Below are 25,573 nucleotides of genomic sequence, written 5' to 3'. Positions count from 1 at the left end.
ATGCCCGAAGCTTGCATTCCTTGCCCATCAAGGTGTTTACTTGTGTTCTACACTCAGCAATTTTCAAATTGATATCGGCCTGATTGGGATGGGTAACCCGTAGGCCCTCAAGGTGAGCCAATGTGTGAAGTGTATCGTTTAACAATCTATTGGCTTGCTTGGTGTGATGGGTATGGATACTAATTAACTCCCCCCTGATGACCGCCTTGTGGGCATCCCAGAGTGTTCTACCATCCACTGCTGGGCGTGTTGCTTCATTAATGGAGAAATATTCCGTGATGACCTTTTCTATGCGTAGGAGGTTTATAGGATCATCCAGGATACTATCCTCCAATCTCCAGACATGTTGATGTCTGGGGACGTGAGGCCAGCTAAATTCGCATCGGACCATAGAATGGTCAGACCAGGAATTAGGGAGGATCCTTAGGCGTGTAACTCTAGCCAAACTAGTAACATCTACCATAAAATAGTCTATACGGGAGTGTCTGTTGTGAGGGTTAGAATAGAATGTGTACTCCTTGCTATCGGGGTACAGAATTCTCCACGAATCATGCAAAGTTAGATCTTTTAAATGTGACTTGACGGAGTTAATTACTTTGTGCGGTACCGAGGAGGTTTGATTAGAATTGTCTAATACCGGGTTCATTGTTAGATTAAAATCCCCTCCCATTACTACTGCTCCCTTTGAGACCTCCAGCACCAGATTAGTGAGATGTTTGAAGAAGATATCTTGCTTTGTGTTTGGGGAATATATATTTATAAGTGTAACTATCGAGTTATATAATTTCCCTATCAGTATCAAAAATCTCCCGTTTTTATCTGTGTGTTTCGTCATTAAAGTAAATGGGATCTTCTTACTGATAAGTATGCCAACCCCATTAGTCTTGGAGGTGTTGGAGGCGTAATAAGATGGGCCGAATTTACAAGAGAACGTCTTAGGCTCCCTACCCCTAATGAAGTGAGTTTCTTGTACAAAAACCACATCCCCCTTTTTCTGTTTAAAGTCCCTAACAGCTATGTTTCGTTTATATTGATTATTAAGTCCCTTCGTGTTGGCAGTGATGAAATTCAAGTTACTTGTCTTGTGTGCCATAGTGATCTTGGAATGTAGCTAGTGAAAGCCTGGTGTGGAAAAACCTATTACCTGTAAGTCGGTACTGACAAAACCCCCCATCGTCCTGTCTTAGATGAAGAGTCGTCTGTGTGTGGAGTTGATAAGCTTGGGGAATAAACATCAACAGGTCCCATAAAGTAGTTTGGATGCATTCACATACTGATATTAACCTATAACTGTTAAATAAAGAAAACATAGAACGGTGAGTACCAAGAAAATAAAAACAAAAAAACAGTACATAACATAGAGCCCCTTGGCTAACTCCGCCAAATAAGGTATACATTGTATTGAGGGGTTTGCTCGATACCTAATCCTTTGCTATAGATAAAACTGATTGATTTCGGCAAAACAGAGAGAGAAGAAGAAAAAGAAGAAACAGTTTCAACATATCAATAAACAGTTATTATTACTCAAGCTAAAACAGTTTAACCATCACTTATCCTAAACTGGACAAACCAATATAACTACTACCTTCACCACCTTTTCGGCTCTCCTAGGGAGAGACCACCTTATCTAATCATCATTATGGAGAATGTAACCTGGTAGACTTGTCTCCAAGTATGAAACTGAGACATTGTCCATAGGAGGCAATTTTCATTTGGCCCCTGAACCCCTGTATGGGTCCCAAGCCTCAAGAAGTATCGTCACTGTTACTAGACTGTCTCTCCATAAGTTATGTGAGTAATGAAGGGAGATCAAGTAATATCTTTGTCACCACCTGCGTCCCGGGAGGCAGCTTCCTTATGCTTCTTTCTTTTAGGAGACACTTTCATCCAGTTCTGAGAGGAACTCCTGGCATGCTGTAGTTGTTTTGAGGACTCCGGGCCCGTTACTCTGACATCTGAGGGGTGAGGACGTTGGAAGGATAGATTGAGTAAGTCAGATAATGCTGGTAAGTCCTGATCATTCCGGTAAGTTACCGTCTGACCCTCATGTGTCACAATCAGGCCAAACGGAAATCCCCACCTATACCTGATGCGTCTGTCTTGTAAAACCTTAGTGATGAACCGGACTTCCTTCCTCTTTTGAATTGTAGATGGACTTAGGTCCAAAAAGATCTGTAAGGTATGGTCTTGATATTGGATATTAGTTGTCATACGTGCTGCCTGCCATATTCGTTCTTTATCAGCATATCGTAAGAATCTTAATATTATGTCCCTAGGGGGCGCATTCGGTGGAGGGAGGGGTCTCAGGGCCCTGTGGGCTCTATCCAATTCCATGTCTGGGGATAGCTGATCTTTCAGTAGAAATTTAAATAGGCCCTGTAGATAATTTGCAACATCCGGTTTTAGAACTGCCTCAGGGACCCCTCTGATTCTCAAATTATTGCGACGCCCCCTATTGTCCAATTCCTCAACCTTATCCTGCAAAGTCTCTATCTGTGTATACTGAACGTTTGTTTGTGTAGTGATGTTATCTATTAATGAGCTCATTGTATCTTGTGATTCTTCTACACATTCCACCCTCTGTCCAATACAAGTGATGTCTCTCTTCATATTTGCTAGGTCTGATGTGATAATATCTTTGAGGGCATCAAAATCTGCCTTGGTCGGCAGGTTAGCAATGTCCGCTTTTATCTGGGATGCATAATCCATAGGGACATCACTTATGTGAGTGGGTAAAGTGGCAGAGTTGCTAGTTTGTGATGACAGACTGTCCGTGTCTGTGGGGGAAATAGCAGGGCTCTGGAAGAAACTGCTAACCGATGTAGGTAATGAGGCCTGAGATTTAGCGGCCCTCTCTCCCTTCTGTTTAGCTTTGGTAGTCATTATAAGACTAGATAGGCAGTCGCTTTGTTTAGGATATATATAAAGGTTATTTCTGTATTGCCCGTTGCATTAAAATTTTAGAATCCCATGGGAAGATCAGTGGGTATAGGGAGAATAAGGCAACAGATGTCTATCAGATGTCTTTCAATATTGCGTAGTTAAGTGTATTCGGGCCTAGTGACCCTATATTATATTGTTGAAATTACAGGCAGTGTCCCCGTGTTCCACCTCCGTGAAGATATAACATGCCCCAGCAACCGGCTATCTATGTGTTACACAGCCATACCTCTTAATTCTGTGGTGCAATTTGCTGTTGTCTCTTGGGCCATGCAGGAAGCAATGGCGTCAGGGGTTGCCAGGAGTAAAGGTGTTGTGCAATCACCGCAGTTTGTAAAAGGTGACTCCCCGAAGGGTCCGGCTCGATATTGCATCCGCTAGCTCTTGTCGGTCTGTGTAGGATCTGACGATCAAGGTGGGCTGATTATGTGCCAACGCGGTGATATAACAAGCGTGCGGGCCTCCGCCCCAGCAATGGAGCCGTCTGAGTGCGATACCCGTAGTCTGTGTCCGGTAACTCACCCCATGTAAAACCGGGTGTCAGCAGGAGTCGGTGACCCAGTAATTAGGCGATTAGTCTCAGTTTTGCCCTAACATCGGGCCAAGGAATGGTATCTGAGCTCGGAGCTTCAGTGACCAGCAGCCATTTCCTTGCCTGGTCCGGCTCCGCCCCCCAGTTCTGGGTATTCTACAGGATTCTGTCAGTCTCAGACCTTACATAATGAGTATTGTACATCAGTTATTTTTATTCTACAGGAGTCTGTCAGTCCCAGACCTCACATGATGAGTATTGTACATCAGTTCTGTGTATTCTACAGGATTTTGTCAGTCTCAGACCTCACATGATGAGTATTGTACATCAGTTCTGTGTATTCTACAGGATTCTGTCAGTCCCAGACCTCACATGATGAATATTGTACATCAGTTCTGTGTATTCTGCAGGATTCTTTCAGTCCCAGACCTCACATGGTGAGTATTGTACATCAGTTCTGTGTATTCTACAGGATTCTGTCAGTCCCAGACGTCACACGATGAGTCTTGTACATCAGTTCTGTGTATTCTACAGGATTCTGTCAGCCCCAGACCTCACACGATGAGTCTTGTACATCAGTTCTGTGTATTCTACAGGATTCTATCAGCCCCAGACCTCACAGGATGAGTCTTGTACATCAGTTCTGTGTATTCTACGGGATTCTGTCAGTCCCAGACCTCACATAATGAGTCTTGTACATCAGTTCTGTGTATTCTACAGGATTCTGTCAGTCCCAGACCTCACATAATGAGTATTGTACATCAGTTCTGTGTATTCTACAGGATTCTGTCAGTCTCAGACCTCACATGATAAGTCTTGTTCATCAGTTCTGTGTATTCTACAGGAGTTTGTCAATCCAAGACCTCACATGATGAGTATTGTACATCAGTTCTGTGTATTTTACAGGAGTCTTTCAGTCCCAGACCTCACATAATGAGTATTGTACATCAGTTCTGTGTATTCTACAGGAGTTTGTCAATCCAAGACCTCACATGATGAGTATTGTACATCAGTTCTGTGTATTTTACAGGATTCTGTCAGTCCCAGACCTCACATAATGAGTCTTGTACATCAGTTCTGTGTATTCTACAGGAGTTTGTCAATCCAAGACCTCACATGATGAGTATTGTACATCAGTTCTGTGTATTTTACAGGAGTCTTTCAGTCCCAGACCTCACATAATGAGTATTGTACATCAGTTCTGTGTATTCTACAGGATTCTGTCAATCCAAGACCTCACATGATGAGTATTGTACATCAGTTCTGTGTATTTTACAGGAGTCTGTCAGTCCCAGACCTCACATAATGAGTCTTGTACATCAGTTCTGTGTATTCTACAGGATTCTGTCAGTCCCAGACCTCACATAATGAGTATTGTACATCAGTTCTGTGTATTCTACAGGATTCTGTCAGTCTCAGACCTCACATGATAAGTCTTGTTCATCAGTTCTGTGTATTCTACAGGAGTCTGTCAGTCCCAGACCTCACATAATGAGTCTTGTACATCAGTTCTGTGTATTCTACAGGATTCTGTCAGCCCCAGACCGCACATGATGAGTCTTGTACATCTGTTCTGTGTATTATTCAGGATTCTGTCAGTCTCAGACCTCATATGATGAGTCTTGTTCATCAGTTCTGTGTATTCTACAGGATCCGGTCAGTCCCAGACCGCACATGATGAGTATTGTACATCAGTTCTGTGTATTCTACAGGATTCTGTCAGCCCCAGACCGCACATGCATGATAAGTCTTGTTCATCAGTTCTGTATATTCTACAGGATTCTGTCAATCCAAATCCTCACATGATGAGTATTGTACATCAGTTCTGTGTATTCTACAGGATTCTGTCAGCCCCAGACCTCACATGATGAGTATTGTACATCAGTTCTGTGTATTCTACAGGATTCTGTCAGTCCCAGACTTCACATGATGAGTCTTGTACATCAGTTCTGTGTATTCTACAGGATTCTGTCAGTCCCAGACCTCACATGATGAGTCTTGTACATCAGTTCTGGGTATTCTATAGGAGTCTGTCAGTCCCAGACATCACATGATGAGTCTTGTACATCAGTTCTGTGTATTCTACAGGATTCTGTCAGTCCCAGACCTCACATGATGAGCCTTGTACATCAGTTCTGGGTATTCTATAGGAGTCTGTCAGTCCCAGACATCACATGATGAGTCTTGTTCATAAGTTCTGTGTATTCTACAGGATTCTGTCAATCCAAGACCTCACATGATGAGTATTGTACATCAGTTCTGTGTATTTTACAGGAGTCTGTCAGTCCCAGACCTCACATGATGAGTATTGTACATCAGTTCTGTGTATTCTACAGGAGTCTGTCAGTCCCAGACCTCACATGATGAGTATTGTACATCAGTTCTGTGTATTCTACAGGATTCTGTCAGCCCCAGACCACACATGATGAGTATTGTACATCAGTTCTGTGTATTCTACAGGATTCTGTCAGCCCCAGACCACACATGATGAGTCTTGTTCATAAGTTCTGTGTATTCTACAGGAGTCTGTCAGTCCCAGACCTCACATGATGAGTATTGTACATCAGTTCTGTGTATTCTACAGGATTCTGTCAGTCTCAGACCTCATATGATGAGTATTGTACATCAGTTCTGTGTATTCTACAAGATTCTGTCAGTCCCAGACCACACATGATGAGTCTTGTTCATAAGTTCTGTGTATTCTACAGGAGTCTGTCAGTCCCAGACCTCACATGATGAGTATTGTACATCAGTTCTGTGTATTCCAGAGGATTCTGTCAGTCTCAGACCTCATATGATGAGTATTGTACATCAGTTCTGTGTATTCTACAGGATTCTGTCAGCCCCAGACCACACATGATGAGTCTTGTTCATAAGTTCTGTGTATTCTACAGGAGTCTGTCAGTCCCAGACCTCACATGATGAGTATTGTACATCAGTTCTGTGTATTCTACAGGAGTCTGTCAGTCCCAGACCTCACATGATGAGTATTGTACATCAGTTCTGTGTATTCTACAGGATTCTGTCAGCCCCAGACCACACATGATAAGTCTTGTTCATAAGTTCTGTGTATTCTACAGGAGTCTGTCAGTCCCAGACCTCACATGAGTCTTTTACATTAACTGTAGAATGTTTGAGTAAATGTAATTATTTCCCTTTAAGACATGTTCCATATTTTGCACTTGTGTTCAGGGGCATATTTTGACCTTGACTGACCAGGGTCTTTGTCAAGGGCAGCTCATTTTCATTTACATTATAAGTGGAGCAGTATTTTGCGCTCCCGCTCAAGCACTAAATCCGCAAGAAATAAGACTTTTGCACTTCTTGGATTTCGCTTGTATTACAAGTTGAAAATAACAAGTTTTTACACAAGCGCTAACCTGATGCACGCAAAAAGCTGTCGTTTAATATTAACGTATTCCAGTATAGACAATGGAATGCAAAAAGTGAAAAATAACCAAACACCTTTACTAACCCAACATGAAATATGAATATTTCACATTCCAATGCTCTTTACATAGCAGAATATGTTCTATTTATTAAAAAATCAATTTATATATAATATGTATGTATGATGGTTTTTTGGTATATATAATTATATATAGGTAAATACAGTCAGATATATATATATATATAGGAATATCTATTTAACCCCTTAACAACCACGACATACCCTGTACCCTGTTTTTCAGTCCCTAATAGCGTGGGTCTCGCAGCCAGCGGTAAGACTGTGAATATTTAGACATGTATATGTATCTATCTCTACATTAAAGCCCTTTGCAGCCTTTTTTCTAACACCTGAGACCTCATATCTTTGAGCCCTTATAACTTTTTTAAGAAACATTTATTTTAATATTTTTTATCAGACAGTGTTATTGTGAGTGTAACTGTACTGTTAAATGTAGTTTTGATGTTTTTGTGCAGCTTTTTTGTAAAGCGTAACAGTTAACCAGTGTTAACTCGCGCTATCTCTGTGCCCTTTTAATTTACTTAAGCTCAAGCAACGTATTTATTTTCAACCTGTAATAGGTGCGCTACTTCCGAAGCATTCAAAGAGCCACAATAAACCCCTTATCGCTTGTGCGCAACATTTTTCCCCTTGATGGGTGTTTCTATAGTCTGATACTTTCCCACTAGTCTGCTCCTATATTTTATTTATTCATTTTCTTACATTATGATCCCTGTTTGTTTAATGGGGGTGCATGACCCCTCTGCGAAAAATACATGAGGCAAGAACTGAATTATGGGGGGGGTTTGTTTTGGGGCAACAGGTTTCCTAATGCCTAGGGCACATAAACTAAATACACGTCTGCTTTTTGTTTGTTTTTCTGAAGGATCTACTGTAATTACAAGCTAAAGCTTTTCAGCTGCACAGATTCTCAGATACCTTATAGACTCAGTGATATGTCACTCTTCAGTTGAACGTAATGGAGATATTAGGGGTCATACAATTAGATTGTGTTAGCTGTAAACTGCATAAAGTACGTACTGTCCAAATGATTAGGATAGTGAGCAGCTTTGTATATAGTATACACCCAAACCTCACGCATCATTTGTTCTGTACAATATCTTGCTTTCACTGCATGTGATATGAAACCCTTGTAGACCTGTTGCCTTTGTTTCTTAGATATTGGCAAAGGTTTCACTAGATTTCCCACAGACCAGCTCCTCCGTGAGCCCTAAGATAGTAAGTTTATGTCTCTTCATGAGCTGTTCAGGAGCTCGCTCAAATAAATAAAATCTAATAAACCTGTCCTGTTAGGACCGCCTGATGACTGGAGTCACTTGGTCATTGTGTGGTCTTGTTGGGATGTGCACCACCTGCAGCTTCTGAGGTTATTATACTGGGACAGGACACAGACCAATAGTGACAGTAATGAGGTACTTGTGGCTTTTATATACTAAAAGATAAACTTTAGCAGGAAAGCGACAACATAAATGATGCCAGATCACTGTCAGCCTCATGGGGCTTTACAAGGAGATCATGGGGCTTTACAATTAGTCCTAAATTGTCTCACGTATGATCTCAAGCGTTAATCAACAGCTCATTGTGAGAAAACAACTGTTAAGAAATAGGACTGATGTGCATTGTGCCAGAGGGAAATCACACATAGCTGGTATCACATTGAGGAGCCATCCAGAATATTGAGGAACCAACCACAAACTTGTTTAGCTAACTGGTTGTGATCCGGCTAATACTGATCTTTACTAACTGGTTTTACATGTGATCCGGCTAATACTGATCTTTACTAACTGGTTTTACATGTGATCCGGCTAATACTGATCTTTACTAACTGGTTTTACATGTGATCCGGCTAATACTGATCTTAACTAACTGGTTTTACATGTGATCCGGCTAATACTGATCTTTACTAACTGATTTTACATATGATACGACTAATACTGATCATTACTAACTAGTTTTACATGTGATCCGGCTAATACTGATCTTTACTAACAGGTTTTACATGTGATCCGGCTAATACTGATCTTAACTAACTGGTTTTACATGTGATCCGGCTAATACTGATCTTTACTAACTGGTTTTACATATGATACGGCTAATACTGATCTTTACTAACTAGTTTTACATGTGATCCGGCTAATACTGATCTTTACTAACTGATTTTACATATGATACGGCTAATACTGATCTTTACTAACTAGTTTTACATGTGATCCGGCTAATACTGATCTTTACTAACTGGTTTTACATGTGATCCGGCTAATACTGATCTTTACTAACTGGTTTTACATGTGATCCGGCTAATACTGATCTTTACTAACTGATTTTACATATGATACGGCTAATACTGATCTTTACTAACTAGTTTTACATGTGATCCGGCTAATACTGATCTTTACTAACTGGTTTTACATGTGATCCGGCTAATACTGATCTTTACTAACTGGTTTTACATGTGATCCGGCTAATACTGATCTTTACTAACTGGTTTTACATGTGATCCGGCTAATACTGATCTTTACTAACTGATTTTACATATGATACGGCTAATACTGATCTTTACTAACTAGTTTTACATGTGATCCGGCTAATACTGATCTTTACTAACTAGTTTTACATGTGATCCGGCTAATACTGATCTTTACTAACTGGTTTTACATGTGATCCGGCTAATACTGATCTTTACTAACTGATTTTACATGTGATACGGCTAATACTGATCTTTACTAACTAGTTTTACATATGATACGGCTAATACTGATCTTTACTAACTGGTTTTACATGTGATCCGGCTAATACTGATCTTTACTAACTGATTTTACATATGATACGGCTAATACTGATCTTTACTAACTAGTTTTACATGTGATCCGGCTAATACTGATCTTTACTAACTGGTTTTACATGTGATCCGGCTAATACTGATCTTTACTAACTGATTTTACATATGATACGGCTAATACTGATCTTTACTAACTAGTTTTACATGTGATCCGGCTAATACTGATCTTTACTAACTGGTTTTACATGTGATCCGGCTAATACTGATCTTTACTAACTGATTTTACATATGATACGGCTAATACTGATCTTTACTAACTAGTTTTACATGTGATCCGGCTAATACTGATCTTTACTAACTAGTTTTACATGTGATCCGGCTAATACTGATCTTTACTAACTGGTTTTACATGTGATCCGGCTAATACTGATCGTTACTAACTGATTTTACATATGATACAGCTAATACTGATCTTTACTAACTAGTTTTACATGTGATCCGGCTAATACTGATCTTTACTAACTGGTTTTACATGTGATCCGGCTAATACTGATGTTTACTAACTGGTTTTACATGTGATCCGGCTAATACTGATCGTTACTAACTGGTTTTACATGTGATCCGGCTAATACTGATCTTAACTAACTGATTTTACATATGATACGGCTAATACTGATCTTAACTAACTGATTTTACATGTGATACGGCTAATACTGATCTTTACTAACTAGTTTTACATGTGATCCGGCTAATACTGATCTTTACTAACTGGTTTTACATGTGATCCGGCTTATACTGATCTTAACTAACTGATTTTACATATGATACGACTAATACTGATCATTACTAACTGGTTATACATGTGATCCGGCTAATACTGATCTTAACTAACTGATTTTACATATGATACGGCTAATACTGATCTTTACTAACTGATTTTACATATGATCCGGCTAATACTGATCTTTACTAACTGCTTTTACATATGATACGGCTAATACTGATCTTTACTAACTGATTTTACATGTGATACAGCTAATACTGATCTTTACTAACTAGTTTTACATGTGATCAGGCTAATACTGATCTTAACTAACTGATTTTACATATGATACGACTAATACTGATCATTACTAACTGATTTTACATGTGATATGGCTAATACTGATCTTTACTAACTAGTTTTACATGTGATCCGGCTAATACTGATCTTAACTAACTGATTTTACATATGATACGGCTAATACTGATCTTTACTAACTGATTTTACATATGATCCGGCTAATACTGATCTTTACTAACTGATTTTACATATGATACGGCTAATACTGATCTTTACTAACTGATTTTACATATGATCCGGCTAATACTGATCTTTACTAACTGATTTTACATATGATCCGACTAATACTGATCTTTACTAACTAGTTTTACATGTGATACGGCTAATACTGATCTTAACTAACTGATTTTACATATGATACGGCTAATACTGATCTTTACTAACTGATTATACATGTGATATGGCTAATACTGATCTTTACTAACTAGTTTTACATGTGATCCGGCTAATACTGATCTTTACTAACTAGTTTTACATATGATCCGGCTAATACTGATCTTTACTAACTAGTTTTACATGTGATCCGGCTAATACTGATCTTTACTAACTGATTTTACATGTGATCCGGCTAATACTGATCTTTACTAACTAGTTTTACATGTGATCCGTCTAATACTGATCTTTACTAACTGGTTTTACATGTGATCCGGCTAATACTGATCTTTACTAACTAGTTTTACATATGATACGGCTAATACTGATCTTTACTAACTAGTTTTACATATGATACGGCTAATACTGATCTTTACTAACTAGTTTTACATATGATACGGCTAATACTGATCGTGATCCGGCTAATACTGATCTTAACTAACTGATTTTACATATGATACGGCTAATACTGATCATTACTAACTGGTTTTACATGTGATCCGGCTAATACTGATCTTTACTAACTGATTTTACATGTGATCCGGCTAATACTGATCTTTACTAACTGGTTTTACATGTGATCCGGCTAATACTGATCTTTACTAACTGATTTTACATGTGATCCGGCTAATACTGATCATTACTAACTGGTTTTACATGTGATATGTCTAATACTGATCTTTACTAACTGATTTTACATGTGATCCGGCTAATACTGATCTTTACTAACTGATTTTACATGTGATCCGGCTAATACTGATATTTACTAACTGATTTTACATGTGATATGTCTAATACTGATCTTTACTAACTAGTTTTACATGTGATCCGGCTAATACTGATCTTTACTAACTGATTTTACATGTGATCCGGCTAATACTGATCTTTACTAACTGATTTTACATGTGATATGTCTAATACTGATCTTTACTAACTAGTTTTACATGTGATCCGGCTAATACTGATCTTTACTAACTGATTTTACATATGATCCGACTAATACTGATCTTTACTAACTAGTTTTACATGTGATCCGGCTAATACTGATCTTTACTAACTGGTTTTACATATGATACGGCTAATACTGATCTTTACTAACTGATTTTACATGTGATCCGGCTAATACTGATCTTTACTAACTGATTTTACATGTGATATGTCTAATACTGATCTTTACTAACTAGTTTTACATGTGATCCGGCTAATACTGATCTTTACTAACTGATTTTACATATGATCCGACTAATACTGATCTTTACTAACTAGTTTTACATATGATACGGCTAATACTGATCTTTACTAACTGGTTTTACATATGATCCGGCTAATACTGATCTTTACTAACTGATTTTACATGTGATCCGGCTAATACTGATCTTTACTAACTGATTTTACATGTGATCCGGCTAATACTGATCTTTACTAACTGATTTTACATGTGATATGTCTAATACTGATCTTTACTAACTAGTTTTACATGTGATCCGGCTAATACTGATCTTTACTAACTGATTTTACATGTGATCCGGCTAATACTGATCTTTACTAACTGATTTTACATGTGATATGTCTAATACTGATCTTTACTAACTAGTTTTACATGTGATCCGGCTAATACTGATCTTTACTAACTGGTTTTACATGTGATCCGGCTAATACTGATCTTTACTAACTGATTTTTTTCACTGATAAAGTTTTGTTTTTGTTTTACAGGTCTGATTCTAAAATTTGGTCCCCTATAGTAAATGAAGATGGAAAACCAAACCCATACAAGATGAATTTGGCAGCTAACCCCCAGGTAAATACATCTGACATTCAGTGTCTGTGACGGTTGTGTAAGCGCTAATACACTGGGAGAGTCTATAACAGTAGCATATGGTGCTCTAAGGCTTTATGTAGCGCACAAGTGTAGCCATCATCCGCTTCCCCAGAGCAGGAAAAATTGTTCAGATTTACCCCACATTTCATCCACTCCAAGCACTCTGCTTGATCTGGTGCTGGATATAAATTCAGTTTTATCTTGAGTTGTCTTGGGTCTCTTATACAGGTCCTTGATACAGTGATCTGGATACAACAAGAGAGGTTCCAGATACTCAGGCAAGGTTCTGTGTTATTATTGTGTGTGTTACTGTATGTGTGCCTGTTAGTGTGTCACTGTGTGTGGTACTGTGTGCTACTGTATGTGTGCCTGTTAGTGTGTCACTGTGTGTGGTACTGTGTGCTACTGTATGTGTGCCTGTTAGTGTGTCACTGTGTGTGGTACTGTGTGCTACTGTATGTGTGCCTGTTAGTGTGTCACTGTGTGTGATACTGTGTGTTACTGTATGTGTGCCTGTTAGTGTGTCACTGTGTGTGGTACTGTGTGTTACTGTATGTGTGCCTGTTAGTGCATCACTGTGTGTGGTACTGTGTGGTACTGTATGTGTGCCTGTTAGTGTGTCACTGTGTGTGGTACTGTGTGTTACTGTATGTGTGCCTGTTAGTTTGTCACTGTGTATGGTACTGTGTGTTACTGTATGTGTGCCTGTTAGTGCGTCACTGTGTGTGGTACTGTGTGTTACTGTATGTGTGCCTGTTAGTGCATCACTGTGTGTGGTACTGTGTGGTACTGTATGTGTGCCTGTTAGTGTGTCACTGTGTGTGGTACTGTGTGTTACTGTATGTGTGCCTGTTAGTGCATCACTGTGTGTGGTACTGTGTGGTACTGTATGTGTGCCTGTTAGTGTGTCACTGTGTGTGTTACTGTATGTGTGCCTGTTAGTTTGTCACTGTGTATGGTACTGTGTGTTACTGTATGTGTGCCTGTTAGTGCATCACTGTGTGTGGTACTGTGTGGTACTGTATGTGTGTCTGTTAGTGTGGTACTGTGTATTACTGTATGTGTGTCTGTTAGTGTGGTACTGTGTGCTACTGTATGTGTGTCTGTTAGTGTGGTACTGTGTATTACTGTATGTGTGTCTGTTAGTGTGGTACTGTGTATTACTGTATGTGTGTCTGTTAGTGTGGTACTGTGTATTACTGTATGTGTGTCTGTTAGTGTGGTACTGTGTATTACTGTATGTGTGTCTGTTAGTGTGGTACTGTGTGTTACTGTATGTGTGTCTGTTAGTGTGGTACTGTGTGCTACTGTATGTGTGCCTGTTAGTGTGGTACTGTGTATTACTGTATGTGTGCCTGTTAGTGTGGTACTGTGTATTACTGTATGTGTGCCTGTTAGTGTGGTACTGTGTATTACTGTATGTGTGCCTGTTAGTGTGGTACTGTGTATTACTGTATGTGTGTCTGTTAGTGTGGTACTGTGTATTACTGTATGTGTGTCTGTTAGTGTGGTACTGTGTGTTACTGTATGTGTGCCTGTTAGTGTGGTACTGTGTATTACTGTATGTGTGCCTGTTAGTGTGGTACTGTGTATTACTGTATGTGTGTGTCTGTTAGTGTGGTACTGTGTATTACTGTATGTGTGCCTGTTAGTGTGGTACTGTGTAATACTGTATGTGTGTCTGTTAGTGTGGTACTGTGTGTTACTGTATGTGTGTCTGTTAGTGTGGTACTGTGTGTTACTGTATGTGTGCCTGTTAGTGTGGTACTGTGTGTTACTGTATGTGTGTCTGTTAGTGTGGTACTGTGTATTACTGTATGTGTGTCTGTTAGTGTGGTACTGTGTATTACTGTATGTGTGTCTGTTAGTGTGGTACTGTGTATTACTGTATGTGTGTCTGTTAGTGTGGTACTGTGTATTACTGTATGTGTGTCTGTTAGTGTGGTACTGTGTATTACTGTATATGTGCCTGTTAGTGTGGTACTGTGTATTACTGTATGTGTGCCTGTTAGTGTGGTACTGTGTATTACTGTATGTGTGTCTGTTAGTGTGGTACTGTGTATTACTGTATGTGTGTCTGTTAGTGTGGTACTGTGTATTACTGTATGTGTGTCTGTTAGTGTGGTACTGTGTGTTACTGTATGTGTGCCTGTTAGTGTGGTACTGTGTGCTACTGTATGTGTGTCTGTTAGTGTGGTACTGTGTATTACTGTATGTGTGTCTGTTAGTGTGGTACTGTGTATTACTGTATGTGTGTCTGTTAGTGTGGTACTGTGTATTACTGTATGTGTGCCTGTTAGTGTGGTACTGTGTGTTACTGTATGTGTGTGTCTGTTAGTGTGGTACTGTGTATTACTGTATGTGTGCCTGTTAGTGTGGTACTGTGTGTGTGCCTGTTAGTGTGGTACTGTGTGTTACTGTATGTGTGTCTGTTAGTGTGGTACTGTGTATTACTGTATATGTGTCTGTTAGTGTGGTACTGTGTATTACTGTATGTGTGCCTGTTAGTGTGGTACTGTGTGTTACTGTATGTGTGTCTGTTAGTGTGGTACTGTGTATTACTGTATATGTGTCTGTTAGTGTGGTACTGTGTATTACTGTATGTGTGTCTGTTAGTGTGGTACTGTGTATTACTGTATGTGTGTCTGTTAGTGTGGTACTGTGTATTACTGTATGTGTGCCTGTTAGTGTGGTACTGTGTATTACTGTATGTGTGTCTGTTAGTGTGGTACTGTGTATTACTGTATGTGTGTCTGTTAGTGTGGTACTGTGTATTACTGTATGTGTGTCTGTTAGTGTGGTACTGTGTATTACTGTATGTGTGTCTGTTAGTGTGGTACTGTGTATTACTGTATGTGTGCCTGTTAGTGTGGTACTGTGTATTACTGTATGTGTGCCTGTTAGTGTGGTACTGTGTATTACTGTATGTGTGTCTGTTAGTGTGGTACTGTGTGTTACTGTATGTGTGTCTGTTAGTGTGGTACTGCGTGTTACTGTATGTGTGTCTGTTAGTGTGGTACTGTGTATTACTGTATGTGTGCCTGTTAGTGTGGTACTGTGTATTACTGTATGTGTGCCTGTTAGTGTGGTACTGTGTATTACTGTATGTGTGCCTGTTAGTGTGGTACTGTGTATTACTGTATGTGTGCCTGTTAGTGTGGTACTGTGTATTACTGTATGTGTGTCTGTTAGTGTGGTACTGTGTATTACTGTATGTGTGTCTGTTAGTGTGGTACTGTGTATTACTGTATGTGTGCCTGTTAGTGTGGTACTGTGTGTTACTGTATGTGTGTCTGTTAGTGTGGTACTGTGTATTATTGTATGTGTGTCTGTTAGTGTGGTACTGTGTATTACTGTATGTGTGTCTGTTAGTGTGGTACTGTGTGTTACTGTATGTGTGTCTGTTAGTGTGGTACTGTGTATTACTGTATGTGTGCCTGTTAGTGTGGTACTGTGTATTACTGTATGTGTGCCTGTTAGTGTGGTACTGTGTATTACTGTATGTGTGTCTGTTAGTGTGGTACTGTGTATTACTGTATGTGTGTCTGTTAGTGTGGTACTGTGTGTTACTGTATGTGTGCCTGTTAGTGTGGTACTGTGTATTACTGTATGTGTGTCTGTTAGTGTGGTACTGTGTGTTACTGTATGTGTGTCTGTTAGTGTGGTACTGTGTATTACTGTATGTGTGTCTGTTAGTGTGGTACTGTGTATTACTGTATGTGTGTCTGTTAGTGTGGTACTGTGTATTACTGTATGTGTGTCTGTTAGTGTGGTACTGTGTATTACGGTATGTGTGCCTGTTAGTGTGGTACTGTGTGTTACTGTATGTGTGTATGTTAGTGTGGTACTGTGTATTACTGTATGTGTGTCTGTTAGTGTGGTACTGTGTATTACTGTATGTGTGTCTGTTAGTGTGGTACTGTGTATTACGGTATGTGTGCCTGTTAGTGTGGTACTGTGTATTACTGTATGTGTGCCTGTTAGTGTGGTACTGTGTATTACTGTATGTGTGCCTGTTAGTGTGGTACTGTGTGTTACTGTATGTGTGTATGTTAGTGTGGTACTGTGTGTTACTGTATGTGTGTCTATTAGTGTGGTACTGTGTATTACTGTATGTGTGTCTGTTAGTGTGGTACTGTGTATTACTGTATGTGTGCCTGTTAGTGTGGTACTGTGTATTACTGTATGTGTGCCTGTTAGTGTGGTACTGTGTATTACTGTATGTGTGCCTGTTAGTGTGGTACTGTGTATTACTGTATGTGTGTCTGTTAGTGTGGTACTGTGTATTACTGTATGTGTGCCTGTTAGTGTGGTACTGTGTATTACTGTATGTGTGCCTGTTAGTGTGGTACTGTGTATTACTGTATGTGTGCCTGTTAGCGTGGTACTGTGTATTACTGTATGTGTGCCTGTTAGCGTGGTACTGTGTATTACTGTATGTGTGTCTGTTAGCGTGGTACTGTGTGTTACTGTATGTGTGTCTGTTAGCGTGGTACTGTGTGTTACTGTATGTGTGTCTGTTAGTGTGGTACTGTGTATTACTGTATGTGTGTCTGTTAGTGTGGTACTGTGTATTACTGTATGTGTGTCTGTTAGTGTGGTACTGTGTATTACTGTATGTGTGCCTGTTAGTGTGGTACTGTGTATTACTGTATGTGTGCCTGTTAGTGTGGTACTGTGTGTTACTGTATGTGTGTATGTTAGTGTGGTACTGTGTGTTACTGTATGTGTGTCTATTAGTGTGGTACTGTGTATTACTGTATGTGTGTCTGTTAGTGTGGTACTGTGTATTACTGTATGTGTGCCTGTTAGTGTGGTACTGTGTATTACTGTATGTGTGTCTGTTAGTGTGGTACTGTGTATTACTGTATGTGTGTCTGTTAGTGTGGTACTGTGTGCTACTGTATGTGTGTCTGTTAGTGTGGTACTGTGTATTACTGTATGTGTGTCTGTTAGTGTGGTACTGTGTATTACTGTATGTGTGTCTGTTAGTGTGGTACTGTGTGTTACTGTATGTGTGTCTGTTAGTGTGGTACTGTGTATTACTGTATGTGTGCCTGTTAGTGTGGTACTGTGTATTACTGTATGTGTGCCTGTTAGTGTGGTACTGTGTATTACTGTATGTGTGCCTGTTAGTGTGGTACTGTGTATTACTGTATGTGTGCCTGTTAGTGTGGTACTGTGTGTTACTGTATGTGTGCCTGTTAGTGTGGTACTGTGTATTACTGCATGTGTGCCTGTTTTTTTTATAACATTTTGTTTATATAGATTGGGTTACATAAGAGCAGACATGAAAAAAAAGAAGCATAGCATAACAAAAAAATAATAAAAAAAATAACATGATCATGTCATCAAGACAATATTATTACTTACTAGTCCTAAAGCCCGTTCACACGGGCCACTTTTTGCAGTACAGCGGTCCCACCCCTTGCCCTCTCTCCCCCCCCTCTCTTTTGCTCTCTCTCTCCCCCCTCTCTTTTGCTCTCTCTCTCTCCCCCTCTCTTTTAAGCTTTCTCTTTCCCCCCTCTCTTTTGAGCTCTCTCTCTCCCTCTCTCTTTTGCGCTCTCTCTCTCCCTCTCTCTTTTGCGCTCTCTCTCTACCCCCTCTATTTTGCGCTCTCTCTCTCTCCCCCCTCTCTTTTGAGCTCTCTCTCTTCCACCTCTCTTTTGCGCTCTCTCTCCCCCTCTCTTTTGCGCTCTCTCTCTCCCCCCTCTTTTTTGCACTCTCTCTCTCTCCCCTCTCTTTTGCGCTCTCTCTCTCCCCCCTCTCTTTTGCGCTCTCTCTCTCCCCCTCTCTTTTGCGCTCTCTCTCTCCCTCTCTTTTGCGCTCTCTCTCTCCCCCTCTCTTTTGCGCTCTCTCTCTCCCCCTCTCTTTTGCGCTCTCTCTCCCCCCTCTCTTTTGCGCTCTCTCTCCCCCCCTCTCTTTTGTGCTCTCTCGCCCCCTCTCTTTTGCGCTCTCTCTCCCCCCTCCCTTTTGCTGTCTCTCCCCCCTCTCTTTTGCTGTCTCTCTCCCCCTCTCTATCTCTCTCTCCCCTCTCTATCTCTCTCGCGCGCAACTGCACCCGGCTAAGCCCCCTTCACGTCCGGCCAAGCCCCCTTCACGTCCAGCCAAGCCCCCTTCACGTCCGGCCACACCCCCTTCACGACCGGCCACACATACCCTTCACGACCGACCACGCCCCCTTCATGACTACCACGCCCGCTCAAGCCCGGCCACACCCACTATTGCCGCAGATCAGCTAGGGACTCAAAGGCCAGGTGTGTTTGTCCTTGTGCTGTCTTTACTGCGCATGACAGCTTCGGACAAACACACTTGGCATTTTATTATATAGGATAATGATAGTATTTAAAATTTTGTAACCCATTTTTTCCCCTTCTTATTTCACCTATCTGATATTACCCCCTTAAATCTTTCCCTCTAATCTCACTTCTGAGGGAGGGGAAGAGGGAAAAAAAAATAGGAAGGGGGCACTAAGCCTCTTGGAACCAACAAATCTCTCCTCTTAGGATGGCACCTTGTACATACAATGAGTTATAAAAGGGCATATAAATTGTTTTTTGGGCCCCGGCTGATAATGAGGAGACAACCTTCCCCATTTTTTAAAGAAGACAGCCATATCTGCTTATGGCTTACTTTTAAAGTCAAATTGTTCGACTGTCATCTTGCCCTCTAATTTATTTAAGAATTGAACAAAACTGAGTCCCCTTTTGGATTTCCAAGAGCTAAAGATAATATTTCTACCACATAATACCACTAAGTTAATAAATGTACTATTATAAACCCTACTACTTCCTTCTTTCAAGAATATAGTATCTTCTATTTGAAGTTTAATATTTTGTCGTAAAATCTTAGAGAGCCAGAAAGAGACCTTATGACAAAAAATAATAATTTTGGGACAATGCCAAATACAGTGTATCAAATTAGCAAGGGGGAGACTGCATCTTGAGCAGTTTATAAATTTATCTGAACCCCAAGAAGTCATTCTACTAGGTGTTATATAGGACCTGTTTATCAGTTTAATATGAGACTCTTGCCATGACATAAGCAGGGTGACTTTCCATTCTCTCGTTATACTTTTTTGGATCATTTCCTTATTAACAGCTCACATCCCTGGACTATTTCAGTATTACATTTTCCATATTGTCCTCCCCTTCCTTTCGCATTAGTAGTCTATACCACGGGGAAATATAATATATCCCTTTTTTGAGAAAACAGAAGAGCGATCATAAGTGTCCCAGCTAAAATCCCCAGCAGTCACCTTTACCGTATTAACAAAATGTCTAAGCTGTAAATAGGCAAAAAAAAATCTTTATTGCCAATATTAAAGTCCTGCTGGATTGTTTTAAATGCTTTAACACACTTAAGAGTCTGATCCCATAATTGATAAGCATATTCCAGGCCTTTAATCTTCCATTCTCCAAATAAAGTTAAGGGCTTCAGGGAGTTCTGGATTGCCTACTATGGGTAAGTACTTGGAGAATTTAAAATCAATTCCCAGGAATTTGCAGATTTTTTTGCCATGCTAAGATATGATTCTTAAAGGTGGTCATTATCTTTGCACAAAGTGGTATTTTTTTTTAATTCTAAGTGAGGGATTACTTTTATCGCAACTGGTTTGAGCAAACTCTGCTCTATTTCTTTCAATTGGAAATGGCCAACATCTAAAATCCAATCTATTACTTTAGCCATACAGACCCAGTTATATTTAGATAGATTGGGGAGACTCAATCCAGCAGACTCTTTTAGCTGCATCAGCTTAACTAGTGAAATTTTTGCTTTACCTTTACCCCAGAATAACTCTCTTAATAGTTTATGAAATTCAATTATATGTATAGATCTTATGAAAAGGGGCACATTTTGCATGAGGTAAAGTAGTCTTGGAAAAATAATTATTTTCTCCAACATAGGTGTGTCCGGTCCACGGCGTCATCCTTACTTGTGGGATATTCTCTTCCCCAACAGGAAATGGCAAAGAGCCCAGCAAAGCTGGTCACATGATCCCTCCTAGGCTCCGCCTTCCCCAGTCATTCTCTTTGCCGTTGTACAGGCAACATCTCCACGGAGATGGCTTAGAGTTTTTTGGTGTTTAAATGTAGTTTTTATTCTTCAATCAAGAGTTTGTTATTTTAAAATAGTGCTGGTATGTACTATTTACTCTGAAACAGAAAAGAGATGAAGATTTCTGTTTGTAAGAGGAAAATGATTTTAGCAACCGTTACTAAAATCGATGGCTGTTTCCACACAGGACTGTTGAGAGGAATTAACTTCAGTTGGGGGAAACAGGGAGCAGACTTTTGCTGCTTGAGGTATGACACATTTCTAACAAGACTTGGTAATGCTGGAAGCTGTCATTTTCCCTATGGGATCCGGTAAGCCATTTTTATTAAATAAGAATAAAGGGCTTCACAAGGGCTTTTAAGACTGGTAGACATTTTCTGGGCTAAAACGATTGATATATAAGCATTTTTAATACTTCATAGCTTTGAGGAGTTATTTTATTCTTGGGAATTATGTAAAAAAACCGGCAGGCACTGTATTGGACACCTTTTTCACTGGGGGCCTTCTCTAATCATAGGCAGAGCCTCATTTTCGCGCCTCTATTGCGCAGTTGTTTTTGGGAAGCAAGACATGCAGATGCATGTGTGAGGAGCTCAGATAAATAGAAAAAGCTTACTGAAGGCGTCATTTGGTATCGTATTCCCCTTTGGGCTTGGTTGGGTCTCAGCAAAGCAGATACCAGGGACTGTATAGGGGTTAAATATAAAAACGGCTCCGGTTCCGTTATTTTAAGAGTTAAAGCTTTCAAATTTGGTGTGCAATACTTTTAAGGCTTTAAGAAACTGTGGTGAAATTTTGGTGAAATTTGAACAATTCCTTCATACTTTTTCACATTTTCAGTAATAAAGTGTGTTCAGTTTAAAATTTAAAGTGACAGTAACGGTTTTATTTTAAAACATTTTTTGTACTTTGTTATCAAGTTTATGCCTGTTTAACATGTCTGAACTATCAGATAGACTGTGTTCTGTATGTGGGGAAGCCAAGGTTCCTTCTCATTTAAATAGATGTGATTTATGTGACACAAAATTTAGAGAAAATGATGCCCAAGATGATTCCTCAAGTGAGGGGAGTAAGCATGGTACTGCATCATCCCCTCCTTCGTCTACGCCAGTCTTGCCCACACAGGAGGCCCCTAGTACATCTAGTGCGCCAATACTCCTTACTATGCAACAATTAACGGCTGTAATGGATAATTCTATCAAAAACATTTTAGCCAAAATGCCCACTTATCAGCGAAAGCGCGACTGCTCTGTTTTAGAAAATACTGAAGAGCATGAGGACGCTGATGATATTGGTTCTGAAGTGCCCCTACACCAGTCTGAGGGGGCCAGGGAGGTTTTGTCTGAGGGAGAAATTTCAGATTCAGGGAAAATTTCTCAACAAGCTGAACCTGATGTGATTACATTCAAATTTAAATTGGAACATCTCCGCGCTCTGCTTAAGGAGGTGTTATCTACTCTGGATGATTGTGAGAATTTGGTCATTCCAGAGAAATTATGTAAGATGGACAAGTTCCTAGAGGTCCCGGGGCCCCCCGAAGCTTTTCCTATACCCAAGCGGGTGGCGGACATTGTAAACAAAGAATGGGAAAGGCCCGGCATACCTTTTGTCCCTCCCCCTATATTTAAGAAATTGTTTCCTATGGTCGACCCCAGAAAGGACTTATGGCAGACAGTCCCCAAGGTCGAGGGGGCGGTTTCTACTCTAAACAAACGCACTACTATCCCTATAGAAGATAGTTGTGCTTTCAAAGATCCTATGGATAAAAAATTAGAGGGTTTGCTTAAAAAGATGTTTGTTCAGCAAGGTTACCTTCTACAACCAATTTCATGCATTGTTCCTGTCACTACAGCAGCGTGTTTCTGGTTCGATGAACTAGAAAAGTCGCTCAATAAAGATTCTTCTTATGAGGAGATTATGGACAGAATTCATGCTCTCAAATTGGCTAACTCTTTTACTTTAGACGCCACTTTGCAATTGGCTAGATTAGCGGCGAAAAATTCTGGGTTTGCTATTGTGGCGCGCAGAGCGCTTTGGCTAAAATCTTGGTCAGCGGATGCGTCTTCCAAGAACAAATTGCTTAACATTCCTTTCAAGGGGAAAACGCTGTTTGGCCCTGACTTGAAAGAGATTATTTCTGATATCACTGGGGGTAAGGGCCACGCCCTTCCTCAGGATAGGTCTTTCAAGGCTAAAAATAAACCAAATTTTCGTCCCTTTCGCAGAAACGGACCAGCCCCAAGTGCTACATCCTCTAAGCAAGAGGGTAATACTTCTCAAGCCAAGCCAGCCTGGAGGCCAATGCAAGGCTGGAACAAAGGTAAGCAGGCCAAGAAACCTGCCACTGCTACCAAGACAGCATGAGATGTTGGCCCCCGATCCGGGACCGGATCTGGTGGGGGGCAGACTTTCTCTCTTCGCTCAGGCTTGGGCAAGAGATGTTCTGGATCCTTGGGCGCTAGAAATAGTCTCCCAAGGTTATCTTCTGGAATTCAAGGGGCTTCCCCCAAGGGGGAGGTTCCACAGGTCTCAATTGTCTTCAGACCACATAAAAAGACAGGCATTCTTACATTGTGTAGAAGACCTGTTAAAAATGGGAGTGATTCATCCTGTTCCATTAGGAGAACAAGGGATGGGATTCTACTCCAATCTGTTCATAGTTCCCAAAAAAGAGGGAACATTCAGACCAATCTTAGATCTCAAGATCCTAAACAAGTTTCTCAAGGTTCCATCGTTCAAAATGGAAACCATTCGGACAATTCTTCCTTCCATCCAGGAAGGTCAATTCATGACCACGGTGGATTTAAAGGATGCGTATCTACATATTCCTATCCACAAGGAACATCATCGGTTCCTAAGGTTTGCCTTTCTGGACAAGCATTACCAGTTTGTGGCACTTCCATTCGGATTAGCCACTGCTCCAAGAATTTTCACAAAGGTACTAGGGTCCCTTCTAGCGGTGCTACGACCAAGGGGCATTGCAGTAGTACCTTACTTGGACGACATACTGATTCAAGCGCCGTCCCTACCACAAGCAAAGGCTCATACGGACATTGTCCTGGCCTTTCTCAGATCTCACGGGTGGAAAGTGAACGTAGAAAAAAGTTCTCTATCTCCGTCAACAAAAGTTCCCTTCTTGGGAACAATAATAGACTCCTTAGAAATGAGGATTTTTCTGACAGAGGCCAGAAAATCAAAACTTCTAAGCTCTTGTCAAGTACTTCATTCTGTTCCTCTTCCTTCCATAGCGCAGTGCATGGAAGTAATAGGTTTGATGGTCGCGGCAATGGACATAGTTCCTTTTGCGCGAATTCATCTGAGACCATTACAACTGTGCATGCTCAGTCAGTGGAATGGGGATTATACAGACTTGTCTCCGACGATACAAGTAGATCAGAGGACCAGAGATTCACTCCGTTGGTGGCTGACCCTGGACAACCTGTCACAGGGGATGAGCTTCCGCAGACCAGAGTGGGTCATTGTCACGACCGACGCCAGTCTGGTGGGCTGGGGCGCGGTCTGGGAACTCCTGAAAGCTCAGGGTCTTTGGTCTCGGGAAGAATCTCTTCTCCCGATAAATATTCTGGAACTGAGAGCGATATTCAATGCTCTCAAGGCTTGGCCTCAGCTAGCAAAGGCCAAATTCATACGGTTTCAATCGGACAACATGACGACTGTTGCGTATATCAACCATCAGGGGGGAACAAGGAGTTCCCTGGCGATGGAAGAAGTGACCAAAATCATTCAATGGGCGGAGACTCACTCCTGCCACTTGTCTGCAATCCACATCCCAGGAGTGGAAAATTGGGAAGCGGATTTTCTGAGTCGTCAGACATTTCATCCGGGGGAGTGGGAACTCCATCCGGAAATCTTTGCCCAAATTACTCAATTGTGGGGCATTCCAGACATGGATCTGATGGCCTCTCGTCAGAACTTCAAGGTTCCTTGCTACGGGTCCAGATCCAGGGATCCCAAGGCGACTCTAGTAGATGCACTAGTAGCACCTTGGACCTTCAACCTAGCTTATGTATTCCCACCGTTTCCTCTCATCCCCAGGCTGGTAGCCAGGATCAATCAGGAGAGGGCATCGGTGATCTTGATAGCTCCTGCGTGGCCACGCAGGACTTGGTATGCAGACCTGGTGAATATGTCATCGGCTCCACCATGGAAGCTACCTTTGAGACGAGACCTTCTTGTTCAAGGTCCGTTCGAACATCCGAATCTGGCCTCACTCCAACTGACTGCTTGGAGATTGAACGCTTGATTTTATCAAAGCGAGGGTTCTCAGATTCTGTCATTGATACTCTTGTTCAGGCCAGAAAGCCTGTAACTAGAAAAATCTACCATAAAATATGGAAAAAATATATCTGTTGGTGTGAATCTAAAGGATTCCCATGGAACAAGATAAAAATTCCTAAGATTCTATCCTTTCTTCAAGAAGGTTTGGAGAAAGGATTATCTGCAAGTTCTTTGAAGGGACA

At 40.7% G+C, this 25,573-nt stretch overlaps 1 protein-coding gene across 1 annotated transcript in view; it reads left to right on the top strand.

The window, feature by feature from the left end:
• The window catches only part of PDLIM1 (PDZ and LIM domain 1), a gene marked incomplete at its 5' end in the record, with an annotated part of 192,574 nt that overhangs the window by 48,003 nt on the left and 118,998 nt on the right, over positions 1 to 25,573 (top strand). The window contains 1 exon segment of the mRNA XM_053691868.1: positions 12,929 to 13,013. Coding sequence (XP_053547843.1) covers positions 12,929 to 13,013 — 85 coding nt within the window.

This window comes from Bombina bombina, chromosome 9 (assembly GCF_027579735.1).
Source record: "Bombina bombina isolate aBomBom1 chromosome 9, aBomBom1.pri, whole genome shotgun sequence".
Classification (NCBI taxonomy): Eukaryota; Metazoa; Chordata; class Amphibia; order Anura; family Bombinatoridae; genus Bombina; species Bombina bombina.
This window is presented reverse-complemented; position numbering and strand designations above follow the sequence as displayed.